The sequence below is a fragment of the Carassius auratus genome, chromosome 50 (genome assembly GCF_003368295.1).
Source record: "Carassius auratus strain Wakin chromosome 50, ASM336829v1, whole genome shotgun sequence".
NCBI lineage: Eukaryota > Metazoa > Chordata > Actinopteri > Cypriniformes > Cyprinidae > Carassius > Carassius auratus.
In genome coordinates this window covers 4,794,171-4,812,053 of record NC_039292.1, presented here as the reverse complement: position 1 = coordinate 4,812,053, position 17,883 = coordinate 4,794,171, and the positions used below count along the sequence as shown (strand labels likewise).

The 17,883-nt window shown below is 38.8% G+C and overlaps 1 protein-coding gene across 2 annotated transcripts in view; it reads right to left on the bottom strand.

The window, feature by feature from the left end:
* Positions 1-17,883, bottom strand: part of LOC113066714 (furin-1-like) — a 79,945-nt gene that overhangs the window by 4,171 nt on the left and 57,891 nt on the right. For both annotated transcript variants that reach the window (XM_026238693.1, XM_026238692.1), the window contains exons 7-14: positions 10,085-10,173; positions 9,331-9,503; positions 6,459-6,671; positions 3,856-3,956; positions 1,416-1,519; positions 1,197-1,314; positions 845-1,024; positions 136-260 (exon numbers count right to left, since the gene is read on the bottom strand). In XM_026238693.1, coding sequence (XP_026094478.1) covers positions 136-260; positions 845-1,024; positions 1,197-1,314; positions 1,416-1,519; positions 3,856-3,956; positions 6,459-6,671; positions 9,331-9,503; positions 10,085-10,173 — 1,103 coding nt within the window. The remainder of the gene's footprint in view (positions 1-135; positions 261-844; positions 1,025-1,196; positions 1,315-1,415; positions 1,520-3,855; positions 3,957-6,458; positions 6,672-9,330; positions 9,504-10,084; positions 10,174-17,883) is intronic.

Sequence of the window (17,883 nt, the reverse complement as noted above, 5' to 3'; positions counted from 1 at the left end):
CTCTGAAATGTCTTTTATCTTCTTCCCAACCATTTGCCTTTTTTCAAGTGAATTCATCCTGCTTTAAAGGATGCTTAGATGTTTGCACTGAAAAACTAGACAGAACACTGATTAAGGAAAAGCGTATTGCAGTACCATAATCATTAAGTCCAGCCACATTCTCAATCTCCAGCGTCCATTCTCCCCGAGGGTCCTCGTCCCAGGAGTGAGTGGTCATGAATGCCCAGTCGTTGAACCCTTCGGCTGAGTTATCCTGAGGCCTAAAGACAAACACAAGAGAAAGAGATCTCTGTACATGTGCGTCTATCTGAGAAGCTTGAACAAGATTGAATACGATGATAAAATCAATCGAGCTGAATTTACAATCCAAATAATTATGTTCCATAAAGATAATGGGGTGAACTGTGTTTATATGTGGCCAGAAAATTGCAAGATTAAGTTTGGGGTCAATAAGATTTGAAAAGAATGAAAAAGAATTAACAGTTTTACTCAGCAATGTTGCATTGAAAATATTAAGCAGCACAATTGTTTTCAACATTGATAATACTAATAAATGTTTCTGGAGCAGCAAATCAGCATATCAGAGTTATTTCTGAAGGATCATGTGACACTGAAGACTGGAGGAATGATGCTGGAAATGCAGCTTTGTGTCACAGGAATAACATTTGAACATTTCTATTACAATAGAAAACAGTTATGTTAAGTTGCAATAATATTCCACAATATTACAGTTTTACTCTATTTTTGGTCAAATATTAGTGAGCATAAGAGACTTTCAAAAACATTACAAATCTTACTGACCCAATGGCATATGCCGATGACGTGTATGAAAGTGTATGTGTACCGTGGAGCCAGCAGCGTGGAGCGAGTTCCCAGTGGGCTGATGAGGTGAACAGCCAGGTTTCCTCTGTGGTTATAGGAGAGGGTGAGTCTGGCTTGAACATGCTCCAAAGAGCTCACAAAGTCCAGCTGCCCAGAACAGGCCTCTACACTTCTGCTGAAGACCAGGTGGTTTCTTACGTCCCTATAACAGAGAAGAATCTGAAAATTACACTCCACTCTTACAAAGCAACTAAATGATGAACTGTAATTTTGCCTTAAATGGTGACCTCTGGCTCCTCAGGGTAGCAGGCATTAGCTGGCATTAGCTATCTGGTGTATTGCCTGTGCTGCATGAGATGTTTGTGCGTCCTTACCTGGGCTCGGTCAGCATATTAATGACACATTTGTGCTGCAGCCCCACGTTGCTCCAGTTCTGGGCCAAAGCGACCATGGCACTAGCATCCAGCAGACCATAGCCATAAGAATGGCTCACTGCCACACAGAGAGAGACAGATGGAAGACTAACAAGGTCAGGCATGTCTATTGAATAAATAAATGCAGCTCTCTGATTGGTTACATGAACCATCATTTACCTAATCGGCCCACGCCATTGGTCCTCCAGTCGTTGGTTATTAGGTGGGCGGGACGTGAGGTTCTTACAACAAGATGCTGCATGTCTCTCCAGGTCAGGTTCATGCTGGTTGTCGTACGAAAAAATGAAACGTGATAAAAGTGTTACATTGCAGCAGGGCCACAGATTTATTTTCATATTCAAATGATAATTTGCACATAATTATCCTCACAGATGTGACAGGATGTCTTTTTGAAAGACACATAATTGAAGCTTTTCTTTCACCCGAGTCAGAAAATTGCAATTGGAAATATTCCATCCTGGAGGTCATGCATAATTTTGTAATTACACAGCCGACGAGGCCTTTTTTTTTTTTTTTTTCAAATGAAGGCCCAAAATTGCATTCCCCGAAAACAGCAATATCAGATTCAATTTATAACTGTATTTCCTCGGTTCACGACTCGGGCTTATTAGTTTTGGCGGCTGTTGCTCTACATGGCAGAAACAAGTGGCTTTTGGGACTTTTGGCCCCCATGGCCAAGGTTGAAAAGCACTGTAATTTCTCAGCAGGGTATTTCAGGGCAAACCAAGTCTGATATCGGACATAAAGCACTGCCGAAAATACGTGCATGACAAGCCATTTCCACCCAAATGAGATGGATTTAGCGTAAATATACCCCCTGGAACAGTATGAAAAATATCCTGCTATGACGTCTGTATATTTTTCAGGTTGATTTATGAAGAAGGGGATCCGGTTCATAAGCTTTCAATATTTTTGACCCCACAATAAATGACTACATGCACGATTAATGAACCTAAAGCCACACTACAGATGTAGAGATTTACATATAGTGATAAATAGATAAAAGACTACTGAAATTCTCATGTCTTACATGGCAAGACTTGCACAGATATCGAACAGATATCCTTTTATACAGATGAGGTGCCAGTGTTGGAAAACATGCCAGAGCCTTTAAACAAGCTGGACTTGAACCAGGAATCTATTAATGGACGGGGTGTCCCCATTAATAATGTCCTCCCCACTTAAAGATTTCAGAACAACAATAGTATGGCTCCACTTAAGCAAAACAGCACTGGATCACTCCTATTCTAATCAATAAATTACAATAGAAGCACTGAGGCATAAATTCAGATGGCAGACACCGCAATCCTGTCTCGGCATAGATGTTTCAGAAACATATTTTCCTTTATTATGTATTAAATATATAATTTTTGAGATAATATACATAATAAAAAATGTATATGTAAATGTAACAATATTTTAAGTAAATCTGTCTATATAACTAAAAGTAAATATATCAAATGTTTGGGGTCAGTAAGTATTTTTTGTAAGAAATTTGTATTTTTTTCAGCAAGGAAACATTAAATGATCAGACCGATCAAAAGTGACAGCAAATACATAATGTTACAAAATATTTCTATTTAAAAAAAAAAAAAAAATTATATATATATATATCAATACATTTTAAAGAATCCTAAAAAAATTTCACAATATTACTGTATTATTGATTAAATTAATGCAACCTTGTTGAGCATAAGGGACTATATAGATTGATAGAAAATACATATATATCTGTCTGTGTGTTTGTATATGTATAAACATATATGATAGGTTTTTAATAAATTTAGCTAATTAAACTTTATACATTTCTAAATATAGTTTAAACATGACTAAAATGTTATAAAAAATTATGTTATTTTATATAATAAAGATGTGATTTTACAATACAGGTTAATTATGATTTGATTTGAAATCCCAGCATTGTTCTGAGAGAGGTTTACAGATACGCTGTCCAAGCACGTGCTCCTGCACAAGCACACATTTCATTGGAAAACACCCAGAGGTTCAAAAGTCACCTACAGGGCGACATCACAAAGACTCCCAACCGATGAAAAAGAGCAGAGTTGTGACAGAAAGACAACAAGAGATAGAGGTCCTTATAAAAAAGCCTCCAAAAACGTCCCAGTCTCTTTCACTGTGGGGGCAAGCACGATCAAAGCCGGCACCAGCGGGGAACAGCAGGGGCTGAACTCACACATACACAAACACTGTGTGTGAACCAGGAGCCCCGTGACTCCACCACACACACAAAAGACAAAAGAAACCTGAAGCTTGTGTGAGACGTGATTTCCATGTCTTATTACCTCCTCACAGCATACAGGATAAAATAGCTTTTAATCGAGCATGGTGACTTGATGTTGTATAGGGGCCACGGGGTCAATCGTCGCCCGAACGAGCAGTCATCACCCGTCTCTCTCAATCTCTCCTTCATTTCTTTGGATGAGCAATGTCAAGGCGATGTCAGAGTGTGTCAGAGGGCTGAAGATGATGCACGAGGGATAATGAAGTCTAACCGATGAGGGGAAATGATGGACAGGAGTGTGTGTGTGTGTGTGTTTGTCTGTCTGTAGAGACAGGTGTCAGTGTTGTCATCACTCACTTGGCCTCCAGAGCGAGAGCGATGATTCCAGCGGCCAGCGGAGCCGAGGCAGACGTGCCTGTGTGTGAGTCTGTACACTTCTTCCTCAGGTCCGTCGTCACCTGCACAGATGAAAACACATGTGTGGAAAGGTCAGATGTGTTACTGGTCAGGCAATGGAAGGACACTGGTTGTAGCTATATATAAGATGTGAGGGCGTCTGTCAGCCAGAGGCGCCTGTCCAGTTGCCTGACAAATCGGAGTCCGAGAGGGAAGAAAAACCTTATTCACTACAGCTTCTGTGAGGAGATGTGTGACAGCTTGGGAGACTTAATAAGCTGGCACCCTACACATGGGGGTTTGGTGTTTTAATCACGCCATAGGAGACACGGCGACATGCCTGCATGATTGACAACGGTCAGGATGAGAGGACGTCCAGCCCGAGGCTACAGAACCATTAGAGCGTACACAGGTGAGTGCCTGCCAGACACACACACACACACACACACACACTCTTTCTCTTTTGCTTTATTTGTCTCTGTCCCTTCAGTCTGATTTAAACACACACAGACACATACGTACTCAAATTCCCACCCCACTGCTGTCGGCGAGATTACGTCCATTTTTAAATTGAATCTGTTATTGCCTTTGTCATCCTAATGGAACAGGAGGTCTCAGAAGAGGGAGAGGGGGAGCTATCGCAGTCACACATACTGGGACAGACTTGACATCAAGCAAACAAACTCTAAAGCTGTCCTGAAACATCTCGGATGAGCTTCAATGAGCAGGCAAAGATAGATTTGCACTGCGAATCTGAAACCACTTACACAGGAATGAGCGCATCAGAGATTCATAGTTCACATAACTACCCACAGCACAAGAAATCATATTTTGCCCTCAATGTGAGTGTGAATTTGAGTGAACCAAATTCAAAAAGACTCATAAGTTATAAGTTTGAATATCTAGATAGACAGACATGTTTGCTAGCTATATAAAATGAAAGAACTTTTATGGTGCTTCACAGCCACAGTCCTAATTCTCTTTAACTATACAGAAAAAAATGAGTAGGAAATTCTTGTATAAATGCCAGATTTTTCTAAAACAATGACTTCTGAATTCTGTTAGAAACACAGCCGCAGTGCAAACTAACAGCCCAGATGCCCATCGAGATGATCCAATGTAATGACTTTTAGAACTTATGAAGGGCGTCTTCTTTTTATGTGCATCTTTTGGCCTAATTAGCTTGCCCTAATTAAAAGGCCTGCTCATGCACTCTCAAATTCAGATTATGCTGATAAAATGAAGGTACCGTATGTAACTGAAAATGCAAATAAGATCCAAAGAATCTGCAATGCAGCATGTTTGGTATTCAAAAATTGCTGCCTCTATGTCTTTTGCTCTCTGTCACTTGGTCTAATTTCTATGCTTTAGCTTTCTCAAACACCTTTTTTCTCATTTCTACTCTCGGAGGAAACGCTGGGGAAGAGAAGCAGATGTGTAGGGCATGCAACAAACAGCACCTGTGATTGGGAAGTTTTCAGGCGCTGCTCTAAACTGATTTTTTTTGCCTCCTTAGGGCATGACGTTCAGAAAGCTCTTTTCATATAGCCCACAGGAAATCACAGCGACAGATGTGGAAATCATTTGACCGCCTGACACTTCATCTTCACAGCATGCTGAAAGGGGTGGCACTCCATCACTCAGTTTTCCCGTGTACAGTCGTGATGTGGCCATTTAAACCATGCAGGAAATGTGGCACATGCGAGCAGTTTGCTCTGACATTTACAGTTCTACTTACAGCTGAGAACGGCAGAGTTTTGTGTGGGGGCATGATGTCTGTGTGCTGTTAACGTGTAAATGCTGCAATACTGGTCATTCTATTTCTGGTGCCTTTAATGAGACATGGTTGTAGAAGAGTGTGTGTGTGTGTGTTTCTGATAATAGACACATCTGAAGGCTTGTGTAAGCAGTTGCATAGATAACTGAAAAAAATAAACCTTTTCTACTCAGTGTTTTGTCTTGTTTTACAGTAAAAATATCCAAAATATCCATCTTTACAACCAGATAATTGTACTTGAAAATCAAAATCAGTTTTTCAGAGAATATACTGTGCATATTTTTAGTTATACACACACCACTGTATAAAAATGTGGGGTTTGTAAGATTTTACAATGTTCTCCAAGGCTGAATTTATTTAAAAACAGTAAAACAGTAAAAATGTTGATATTGTGAAATTTGATTGCAATTTAAAATAACGACTTTCTATTTCAATAAGTAATTTATTCCTATATATAAGTTTTTCAGATTCTTTAATGAAAAGAGTTCCGTGTTGAATAAAAATATATATTTCTTTGAAACGTATACTTAAAAAATATATTTGAATATATAAATAATATCTTTAAACTGACACTTTGCTTAACGTTAATACGCAACACAAAAAGATAATTAAAAAAGTATTTTTTATAAATATAAAAATGTAATCTTAGGATATTTAGACAACAAGAATAATATATTTTATGTGAAGATTCAGTGTGTTCCTTTATGAAAATACTTACAAAAATGCCTCTGCATGAGATTATTAAATGACGGACATTTGTGACTATACTAAACAGATATGAACGTACAATCTGTTTCTCGTTGAGGTTTCCGCTGCTGTAGGTGGTGGCGAGGGTGGAGGAACAGGCCTCACTGTACCACGGCACATTGCCATACTGTGTGGTGCTGCTGATGGAGAGCGTGTAGATACTGTTGGTGTATCCGTCACAGTTGCAGCTGTCCCGCTCTCGCCCTCCGTTACCCGATGCCCACACGAAGATAGAGCCCAGTCCACCTCGACCCTAGAACAGATGCATACAACCTGGTCAGTTCCCCAAAAAACAACCAAACATTTGAACGCTAATGTCAATAAACGTAGTTGTCTAATGTATTTAGTCTAATCCTACAGTCTGTTTACATAATGGGCAAGTACTTATTAGAAATTGTCCATTCCAAACTTATTGGCTGGCTTTTTAAGACTTTATGCAAAGGTTTTATTCCTCCTGGAAACAATCTGATGTTTACAGGTTGCTGGGCTGATACAAACGTTATGAGGTAGAACTAATCACGGGATTTGTGAAGGCTTGTGGCATCAAATCTTAAAAAAATACAAGTGGGCGATTCTTCGCCAGAATTAGCTGCTGATAGTCTGTATGCAAATCAAACATCTGGCTGTGTGAGACAAATGTATTTATGAATCAAACATCTGTGTAGTGTCCATTAATGTCTGTGTGCACAGGCCTCATCTCTATTACAATAGCCCCAAAAAATCCAACTGAACAAGCCAATTATGGCTGTCGTGATTAATTTCTAACTAATACTGTGACCTCTGAAATCTGCTGTATTTAATGCTTTAGCAATACTGGCTGGACAGCTGGCAAAGCGCCACGTTTCTTTTCTCATATATCAGTCTCCTCTCTCGCTGCAGTCAAGCAAGTAGGCAGAAGTTTCTGTTCCATCTTCTGCTCTCCATAGGTTAATATTCACAGCTGACTGACTCAGGATTATTTCGTTTGTTTGTTTGAAATGCCACAATCTGGTTTAAAGTATTTAGAGGCACAATTCTAGGAATGATTAAAATGTGGATAAAGAACTAAAGGGATAAAGTGCAAAGAGACAGAAAGCTAGAGTCGCACAGCTGAGGTAGATGTTTACGCGATGCATAATTTGAGTAAATCACTAGAGGGAGAAATCAGTTTTAGATCCCGCCCAAATACACAGCATTTCTGCAGCGTGAGGTGAAAGCAGGTGGTTTGAATGTAATTCCATTCATGCTGTTTCACTATATTATTCCAAAGATAACCCAAGATTTCTAGATGGCTATTTGAATGCATCAAAAGAGACACATTTTGTCGAATTGTTGCTGTGACATTATATCTGAGGAGAAGTTGTGAGCATATGGTTTAAAATATTTTATGGCAGAAGGTTTATAAAAGAATGTGGAATAAAAAGAGTATTGAAATGAACAAACAAGATTGTGTGTAGACAAGACTGACTCTTTTTTCAGTTGTGTTTTTTTTCACTTGTATTATCATTCCCCCAGGCAAGAATCGCAAGTCTGATTGCTTAGAAAAGTAATCCCACTCAGTAATAGCCTCTCCTCAGTAAGCCACATGATTTGAAGCATCATTCATGTCTGTGGTACAAATGGTGCATGATGACTTACCCGCTCAAGTTTAGAGGTTTGTTTATATCCATAACCGTACATACACTACTCCTCAAATGTTAACGATTCTTAAGGATTTTAAACATAAATTTATACTTTTATTCCGCAAAGACACATTAAGCTGATCAGAACTGACAGTAAAGACATTTAGAATGTTAGAAAAGATTTCTATTTGAATTGTTTCAATGATAGTAATAAATGTTTCTTGAGCACTAAATCAGCATATTAATGATTTCTGAAAAATCATGTGACACTGGAGACTGGAGTAACAATGAAAATGACTGGAAAATTCAGCCTCACCATCACAGGAATTAATTATATTTGAAAATAAAACTATTATTTATAAGCAATATAAATCTATTATTGTTTGTTACTTATTTTCTATGAATTTAATATATCACAATATTACTGTTTTTTTTCTGCATTTTTGATTACATATGTTCAGCATTGGTGAGATTAAAAAACTTACATAAAACATCAAAAAAATCCTACTGATCCCGAACTTTTAAACAGTAGTGTACCGGCAAAATTAATAGTAATATTTGCTTTAGAAAAGTAGAAAAAAAAGGGAAAAAGACTGCAAAATGAATAAGCGAAAGGAACAAGACAATCAAATCTTTGAATCGTGGATATAAACAAACTGATTTTCATATTCATAGTGCGATGCGTGTATGCTGAAACTCTGTCTGGGTATAAAATCACAAGGGATAAGCGTATGTGTGCCACACAAGAAAGATTTAACATATCAAAAACCAAAACAGAAAACAAATGCTCATCTCCAGCCAGGATCACAGTAATCTCCCTAAATATAGTATTCTCTGTAATCCTGTGTTTTGTCAAAGCGCACATCCTTCTCAATTCCCTCTCAGTAAATGCATTTCAACAGGCGACGACATCTTCTACAGCTCACCCTGTCCAGCCCGGTTCCTCTAGCAGAGGTGCTGATGGGAGTCGACGGCAGCTGTGACACATTCAGCTGATCTAAAATCTGCTCGGATGACCTGACGTGAGCATTCACACTAACACTAACACTGACTTGAGGAGACACATGAGTGATTTGTAGGCATGTCTAGTGATTTGACAAATGTACTTCTGCATTTGATATGAGCAGGAAGGAAACTGATTTTTTATCAAAATAAAATGAAATGTTAACATTACAGTCAATATCTCTCATTTGTAATCCGATTTTCAAAAGCTATGGTCAGTTATGAAACCCACCGATAACGTAAGAACTTCCAGTTGCAGAAATGCAATACTGTGACCTGGGGACCTCCAGTGGTTCAATCTATACTGACCTCAGTGACCCCCTGCAGGAAAGCTTCTTTGGCCAGTTTGGCAGGGCCATCCACTGTCTTCCCATCATCCTCTGGGCCCCAGCTGGCGCTGTAAATGTGGATGTGTTGGGAGTTCAAGCTCAGAGACTGAGCCTCCACAACATCTGTTACCTCTCCATCCAACATCCGCACACCTGCATCAAGAACAGAGGTGGAGGAGCATTAATGAAGATACCAGAGAGACAGGGAAAATGTGCTTTCTGTAAGCCTGATGGACATTTGGAAGGGAGAATGGAAAAACAATTAATAGAGTTTCTAATTGCGATTACAATTATGGATGCCACAATTACATATTCGTTCAAAGCAGCAATTAATCATTCAAAGTCCACTTATGTGAATCACAGAAATCACATGCAGGCTCAGGCAATGCCCCCTGCCTTATTCACCCTCATCTAGACGGAGAAATATTTTCCTACAAAGACTATAAGAGATGTGGAATTTGTGTATGCCTGCAGCGATGTCTGGCCCTAAATGTGCTCAATGTGACTGGAATAGCCAAGATATTTCTGCAATATTCACCTTAATGGATGTTTTTTATAATTGAAAGATAAAGCGCTTTAGATTAGTCCGCAGCAGCATGACGACATCAGCCATTAAATGCACAAAGGGCAGGAAATGAGACAATGCTTGGATAGTTTTAATGCGTGACCTATTTGATTGATCCTATTACCATATGCTAATTTCTAACCGCCTATCAATATGATTCTTCACTCACCTCCGATTTTGGCATTGTAGGCCACACCCACTCCACAGACGCCATTGTTTGCTGCTGCCGCCACCTCCCCGGCACAACGTGTCCCATGTCTAGAGAGAAAAAGAGAGAGTTTGTACTGGCTTTGCCCAATTTACATCCAGTTCACATTCAGCTGATTTCACTTCAGATTCAGTCCACGTTTGTACAGACAAATTCTGTGGGTGCTGTCATCACAACAAAGTTCTAGATGCACCCAAATACAGACACATTATCTTTATCCTTTAATTAAATTCTAATTAGTTCTTGCAGGCGATAAATAAATATAATAAATAAATAAATAGCTTATTATGGCTGTCACTGATGGTTCCTACAGTACTGCACACATCTTAGCTGCTCTGTGCCATGATGGGGATGAACTTCACTGTCTAAATAAATTGCAGCTGGCTCTGGATTTTGTTTGTGCACTGCTAGAGCTATTCTCTCCATTCATCTGTGTCCTATTGGAGCTAATTGTTTCTCTGAGACAAAGCGGAGAATGGGACGATAGGGACCAAAGAAAAGGACCAGAGAGCCCATGAGACTGCAGATGTGTTGAGGCGGTGGCCTCGCTTCACCAGAGCCGTTTTACACAAAAACACACACGAAAAGATTACTGGGCACACATGAACATGACATACAACACAGCAGGAAAATTACATTAATGAATATGCTTCAGGCCATATATTTATATTTTATCACTTAAATTAGTAGAGGTTAATAATTGTTAGTATTTATTTATGAAAACAAGGCATGTATATAAATATCTAGAAAGATTTTTGATGATACAAACAAATTAAGTTAATCAAAGAATTCAAAAGAACTGATTTACTAGGATGAATCTTTCAAACATCTGCATGTTCAGATCAGAGGTTTCAAATCAAATCTGTCTTATACTCACAAATGCAAACACATGGAGCGAGTTCAAAAATTGGTGATCTTGTTAAAAGTGTAAAGCTCAGGTGGGCAACAATAGCTTCGGGTTAAGGTTCTAGATGTATTGTATTTCATCAAATCAATAAGTGCTGAGGAGGAAGGTGTCCAGAGATGTTAAAAGCAGGGGCTCTTGACAGGCCATTACGCAGGTGGTTAAGATTAGTTTCTGATTACTGAGTAAATACATGACGTGAAAACACTCTCAGCCTTCCACAAAACCTGCTGTGTACTAGTAATTCAAAATGCACTGTAACTGTGACTGTGACTGCATTTATTCTCCAGGGCAAGAGGAATTACAGTACATATTTCAGGAGGAAGTCCTTTATCACAAAGAGGAGAAAAGGATCCATCTCTCTCAAGCTGTGAATTAGATCAAAAATATGTTATGCTAACAAGCACGTTAGCTAGTTAACCTGCATAGCAGGTGGTTTGATATTTTTTTATCTCATAATTAACATCATTCAGCTAGTCTAATGACACATTTGTGTGTGATCATATGAAGGGCAATAGTTCTGAATGGCAACAAATTCCCTTCGTGCTGAGGTTGTAAAGCCTTTGTTTGTAATAAAGCATCATTTTCTGCGTTTTGTCTTAGGTGAGGTGACAGTTATCATGTCGAATGGTTGATAGCTGGGAACACATCATGAATAAACAATACAGTTGTTATATCGTCTCGTTTTGAAGGTTGTTTGCAGCTGTAATATATTGCATGAGGGAATTGCCTATGGTAAAAAGTGATTTTATGCACACCATTTATAAGATGCTACTCCATGGCTCTGGATGTCTAGTCAGGTGGTAGCAAGGTAAACTAGAGAGTTTGGGATCTTCTGTGCTGATTATAACCGCTAATGTGAGTTACACTAGCCTAATTCCAACTAAATTTGATCTGAAAAAAAAAAAAGGTCCATTGTCTGTTGTAAGTCAATTTCAAACCAGACTGTGTTCTGATGGTCAAAGTGGTTAATTCGCATTACCATCTGAACCTGATGCAAAATCTGCCTGGGGAAATGTTTTGCCCTCACAAAATTCCCGATTATGTGGATTTTTATCAAAATATCAAAAAGTGCCCCTAAAGAGACATTTAGATGGGAGGAACATTTCTTTTTCAATACTTTTGCGTTCTCTCAGCAATGCTTTGCATTCCCCCAAGAAATGTAGTGCTTGCTCACAAAAGGTTTTGTAAGTGAGAACAAAGTTTCTCAGACGAACTCAACACTTGAGGGAGCACAGCATTTTGCGAAACACCACAAACACATTGAACATTTTCCTCCCTCTTCATATTTTTTTCCATCACTATGTCCCCTTCAGGGCTCCGTAGTATTGAAATTTTCTGAACTACAATAAATTAGGATACAAAGAATTAGACAGCAGGCTAAACTCAACCCCATTGGTTGCACGAACCTTCCTTAAGATCAGCTGGAAGGGATTCAAAGTGAGTGGCTGTATAATCTAATGAGGTTGTGTAATGTACAAACTCTTGCTTGAAATTCACCATGTAAGAGGTCTGATGCTGTGATATTGCTTTGATTTGCATATTCCCATCCACAACTTTCACAGACACCCACATGCAGTCAAAAAGACAGATCAGTTGCCGTGTCCTGAACTCAAGGGCTTAATGGGTATCATTACGAAGCTCTGGCACACTCAAGGGTAGGGGCAGTTCTTTTACACAGTGACTTTCAAAAGAAGTCATAGGACCATAACACAACCTTTCAATCCAAACACAAACAGTCCTTCATGACAAAAAAGGAAAAAAGCTTTCCTTCTAAAGTCAGGAAAAACACCAAGGTCGCTTCTCTGGCAGCTATTCAAGCATAAAAGCAATCAAACTATAATTTACTCCTGAGTGTGGACAGCACAGCTTGAGCCTGTCAATTCGGAAAAAGTTAGAGTCTGTTCTTTAATTGGGGAACACACATCCATTCATTTACTGGCAACGTTAATGGATAGTGACTCAATCTTGGGCTTTGTTTCATAGCTGAGTCCACATTATGTTTGACAATCTGATTTTACTCATTCGGCACCTCGTGACCAGATCAAATCTGTGGTTTTATAAACCCGAAACCTTATTCCGCATCAGTAGAGAGAAAGCTTTTCAAACAGAGATGCTGTTCAGCTAATTTACCTTTCACAGCTCGGCGAGGTGCAAAAACACTGATTCAGATAACTGTGGTCTCAGTATTTTTAAGTGCCATGAGTCACAAGAGCGCTGACGTGCTCAAATAATGTGTAGTTGGGGAAAAGAATGCGAACACGTGATGCAATAACAAGCATCCTTGTGCGCCTTTACATAAATGATGGTTCAACCATAAATGTTTAGAAAGATGGCGGTGGCAAAGTGTTAATTAATTGGCTACACATCAGCGTCATACCGATGCGATGAAAATAATTACTCACCCTCACGTTTTTCCAAATCTGCAAGACCTCAGTTTGTCTTCAGAACACAAATTAACATATTTTTTTATGAAATTCGAGAACTTTCTCACCCTCGGTAGACAGCAACAGAACTGAAACATTTTATGGCCCATAAAGGTGGTAAGGACATCGTTAAAATTCTCCATGTGGCATCAGTGGTTCAACCATAATTTTGTGATACTCTTGTGAATGTTCATGATTCCTTTAATTGTGTCTTATGACATGAGGGTGAGTAATTGATGACAGAATATTCCTTTCTGGGTGAACTATCCCTTTAAGATCTCTGTTCAAACCTATAGAAGCGATTTCCTAGAGAAAGAATCCTTGGAAATAGCTAATTAAAAGTGAACATTTTCACACTGTGTCAGACATTAAGAAGTGACAACCTTGTGGGAAATCTGTGAAGTACCCTGCTCAAGGGAGCGATGTGAAAGGAACTGGAGAATATCTGCTGTAAGCCTCCATCTGCTGGTTCAACTCTTTTTGACTGTTTCTTAAAGGTAAAGTTCACCAAAAAATTGTCAATCCAATGTTGTTTTGAACCCCACTGGTGTTATATTATATGGACAAAAGCAGGAAGGAAGTGTTTTTGGATGCAGCTGCTTACCTTTTAGAAGGAAAAACAACATGGTGGACAGGATCACTTTTTTATCCTCTCCCCTCCCTGTCCCACATCAATTTAGGTGCAAAATTACCAACAATCTCAACCTTCCCCGCAGAGACCGCAAGGGAGAGGCAGAGAAGAGAGTGAAAATTAACTTGAATGGAAGTTGAGTTTCTTTTTCCATCCCTGCCAGCAACAAAACCACCACACTGAAATCAGGATTGGAGACATGCTCTAATTCTTTCTGCCTCCTTGTTTTTAGCCCTCTATCAGCTTGTTTTATGTTCCTTTCAGTTCCCCGATTCATGCATTTACACTCCCCCCACTCAGAGGCATAGGGTGCCCTTGAAAACTTGTGATGAGTCTGTGTACAGTATGCTGATGGAATCCGTCCATGTGTCGTAGAGCAGTGCATCTCTATTCCTCTTTTCAATAGGCTTGGATTAGAAAGCACTCTAAAAAGGATTAGTGCATTTTCCAGCCAGCTAAACTCAGCCCTCAGGCAGGGTTTCGGAAACCCATATGTCCTGAATAAGAAAGGAATATGGAGGAGGTAGAGTGCTCCATAAGTAGCAAGTAATAAGGAGACAGTATCTCAGATAATGGCATGAGGAATGAGAGGGTGACGGAAGTGGCAGCAGAACCTTTGCCAGCTCTTTAATGCCACTACAGAAGCACATTCCAGAACTCAAAAGCGCCACTTCTAGCCTGAAGTCCATGCAATGGTTAAGTATTTAGCTTCAATTGCCTGGCTGGCGCGGAGCGGCGGATGCTAGGGCAGATTTCCAGTCTCTCTGATGAGATTCCAGAGGCCCGACAGGCTGACAGGTCTGGGTCACGTGAGGCGAAGGGTTCAGTGGAGAGGCAGAGGCTTCGTGCCTAACCGTGTTATTTAGACCTCTGGCTGACATCCACTTTACACAATCCATCCATCACAGGTGTTATTAGAATTAAAGAAAGAGAAAGGAGAGGAGGACTTTTAAGGTCTTGTTTATTGATTTAATAAAGCTAACGAGACCTGGATATTTTGCACATATTGATGTACAAAAGAATGCGGAGTCTCCAAGCTGACTTCCACCCAATTCCAAAAGATAAGGAATTTAAACACCACAGTCATGACAACAAACAAGCAAAACAGTGGATATACATATACATTGCAAGCTTTTCAGAAACATTTACTGATGCTTGCCTATTCAAAAGTCAGGTTCTTGTCGCCAAGGAATTAATAGATGGTTAATAGGTTGTTCTTGGCTAATAGTTCAAATCGCTTCTCTTTTAAAAAATAAAATAAAAATAAATAAATAATTACATTTCAATAAAACATTTTTTTAATAAAATTCTATATTCCATATAATAAAATAAAACTCTAAAACCGTTCATATGAACATGTTAAAACTGAATCACAATACTGTAATGTATAGTTAAAAAATTTTTTTTTTAAATTGTTATTAAAGATTAAGTTTTAGATGATAGAAAAAGTAATCTAAATGTTAAATAAATTCTTTTCAATTCAGTTCAATTAAACATGCGTTCATTTGGAACCACTGGTTTGAATGTCAAACAAAAAAAAAGTCCAATAAAAGTTTAAAAGAACAAGTACGTCCATATTTTTCGCACTATCCCCACAACAGCAAGCACATCACTCACTCAACACAACTACAGCACAAAGTGAGACAGAGCGAGATGGACAGAGAGACCATTTATGTCATTTCAGCTCTATCTCTATGCCAAACCATTTCTACCACTTCTATTTGAATTTGAATATGCACTTTACTGTTCGACTGTCATTGGCAGAGAGTTCATTCCAAATGAACTAGACCTACTGAACAGTAGTGTAAAAGCCTCAAATCCTCAAAGCAGGTGCATACAATTGTGCCTACAAAAACAAAGTATCCTCCATCCTCCTCCACCCTCTTCAGTAGCTGGATGAGTATTAACATTAGCATGACGCTTGCTGAAATGACGCAGAGCTTTCAGCTTTCTTGCACTGCCTGTGTGGAGTTGGTTCAAAGAAATGTAAGCAGCATTTTGTGAATATTAGCCATCTATTTGAAGTAACAAAGATAATATGAAGGACGTGTGAAAGAAACGAACACAAAAAAATCTTATGATGCCCTTCAATTCAGGAAACTGTCTCCCTTCTCCTCTGTGTTTGCTTCCGTCTCTCTCTCAGTATTGAAATAGTCTCATGGTGCCATGTTCTGAAAACGGCAGCTGTCTTTGGCTCAACGTATCATTCTGAGCACCTGCCGATTTCCCGTAGGAAAGAAAATGAGATCTATTTAATACGAGATCTCAATTGTTTCTCCAAGATAGAAATGAAGAGCAGATGGAGATGCATCTTCTGCCTTTCCATTTTTTTCTCCTGAGAAAAAGATTCTCATATGTGTTTCCTCTAGAGCTGAAGCTGAGCTGGTTGATAAAGCAAGTCTGGCTGGTTAAGTTAGTGTTTTGACAGAATAATTTAAGTTCTTTTCGGCTAAATCAGGAAAAATTCCACAAAATGCAACCCCAGAGGGTTAAAGGGAAAGCTAGTTCACAATCATGTCCTTCCAAGCCCGTAAGACCTTTTTTTATGGCCCAGAAAGGTAGTAAGGACATCGATAAAATAGTCCATGCGACATCAGTGGTTCAACCGTTATGAAGCTACAAAATACTTTTACAGTAACGAGTAACAACTTTATATTTTTCTTCTGTGTTGCATTCAAGAGTACCATGACGCATGCGTGTGCATTCCTCTTCTTGGAAACAAGGCACAGCTCATATGTGTTTCAAGGGCCGGCTCCTGCATCAGTAGCATCATCACACGCATACTCTCAAGCATTTACATTTACATTTAGTTATTTAGCAGACGCTTTTATCCAAAGCAACAAAGTATGCTCTGATACTCTCGTAAATGCACATCGACTGACAAAGAACAGAAGAATTGTTGAATACATTGGTGAATAAATTCATTATTTTTGTTTTCTTTGCACACAAAACTATTCTCATGGCTTTATAACATTACGGTAGAACCACTGATGTCACATGGACTATTTTATAGATGTCCTTACCTTTCTGTTCAAAACAAACATAAAACTTTTCAGTTCCGTTACTGTCTATGGAGGGTCAGAAAGCTCTTGGATTTCATCAAAAATATCTTAATTTGTGTTCCAAATATGTCTCATTTGTCTTTGAATACTCTACGGATTATATGTCTAACACCTAAATTATTCTATGGCCCCACAGCAACCTAACACCTAAACCTACTCCTCACAGAAAACTTACTGCATTTTTACATAAAAAAAAAAAAAAACTGTAATCTGTATGCCTGTTTTCCCATGAGGACCTCAATTTAGGTCCCCACGGTGGCACAAGTCCCTATGAGTCGAGATGTATTCAGGTTTAATCCCCACTGGGATAGAAAAACATATACAAACACACACACACACACACACACACACACACAATCTCTAGCTGAGTTTATAAGTAAATAATAGAAAAAGGCATTCTTTATTTACATATCTACCCCAGACGAGACAAAAAAAAAGTAGTTTGCATTGTTTGTATGGAGGAATTTAATTAACATAGAAGCTCAACTAGTGAAATATCACTCGGGGTGAAACACAATCACAAAATGTTATAATGCGAGCAACAGTGGAGGAGAAGGCATCAATGGCTAATACATATCTACATATATGAGATTATGTCCATAAAGCGTTAGAAACTACTATAGAACTTATATAGAACTATTATAACCAAATCAATTTCAATACCTTGACTCTAGGGGTCAAACAACAAAAAATCAAGTCAGGAATCTTGGTGTGATTCTGGAGACTGACCTTAGTTT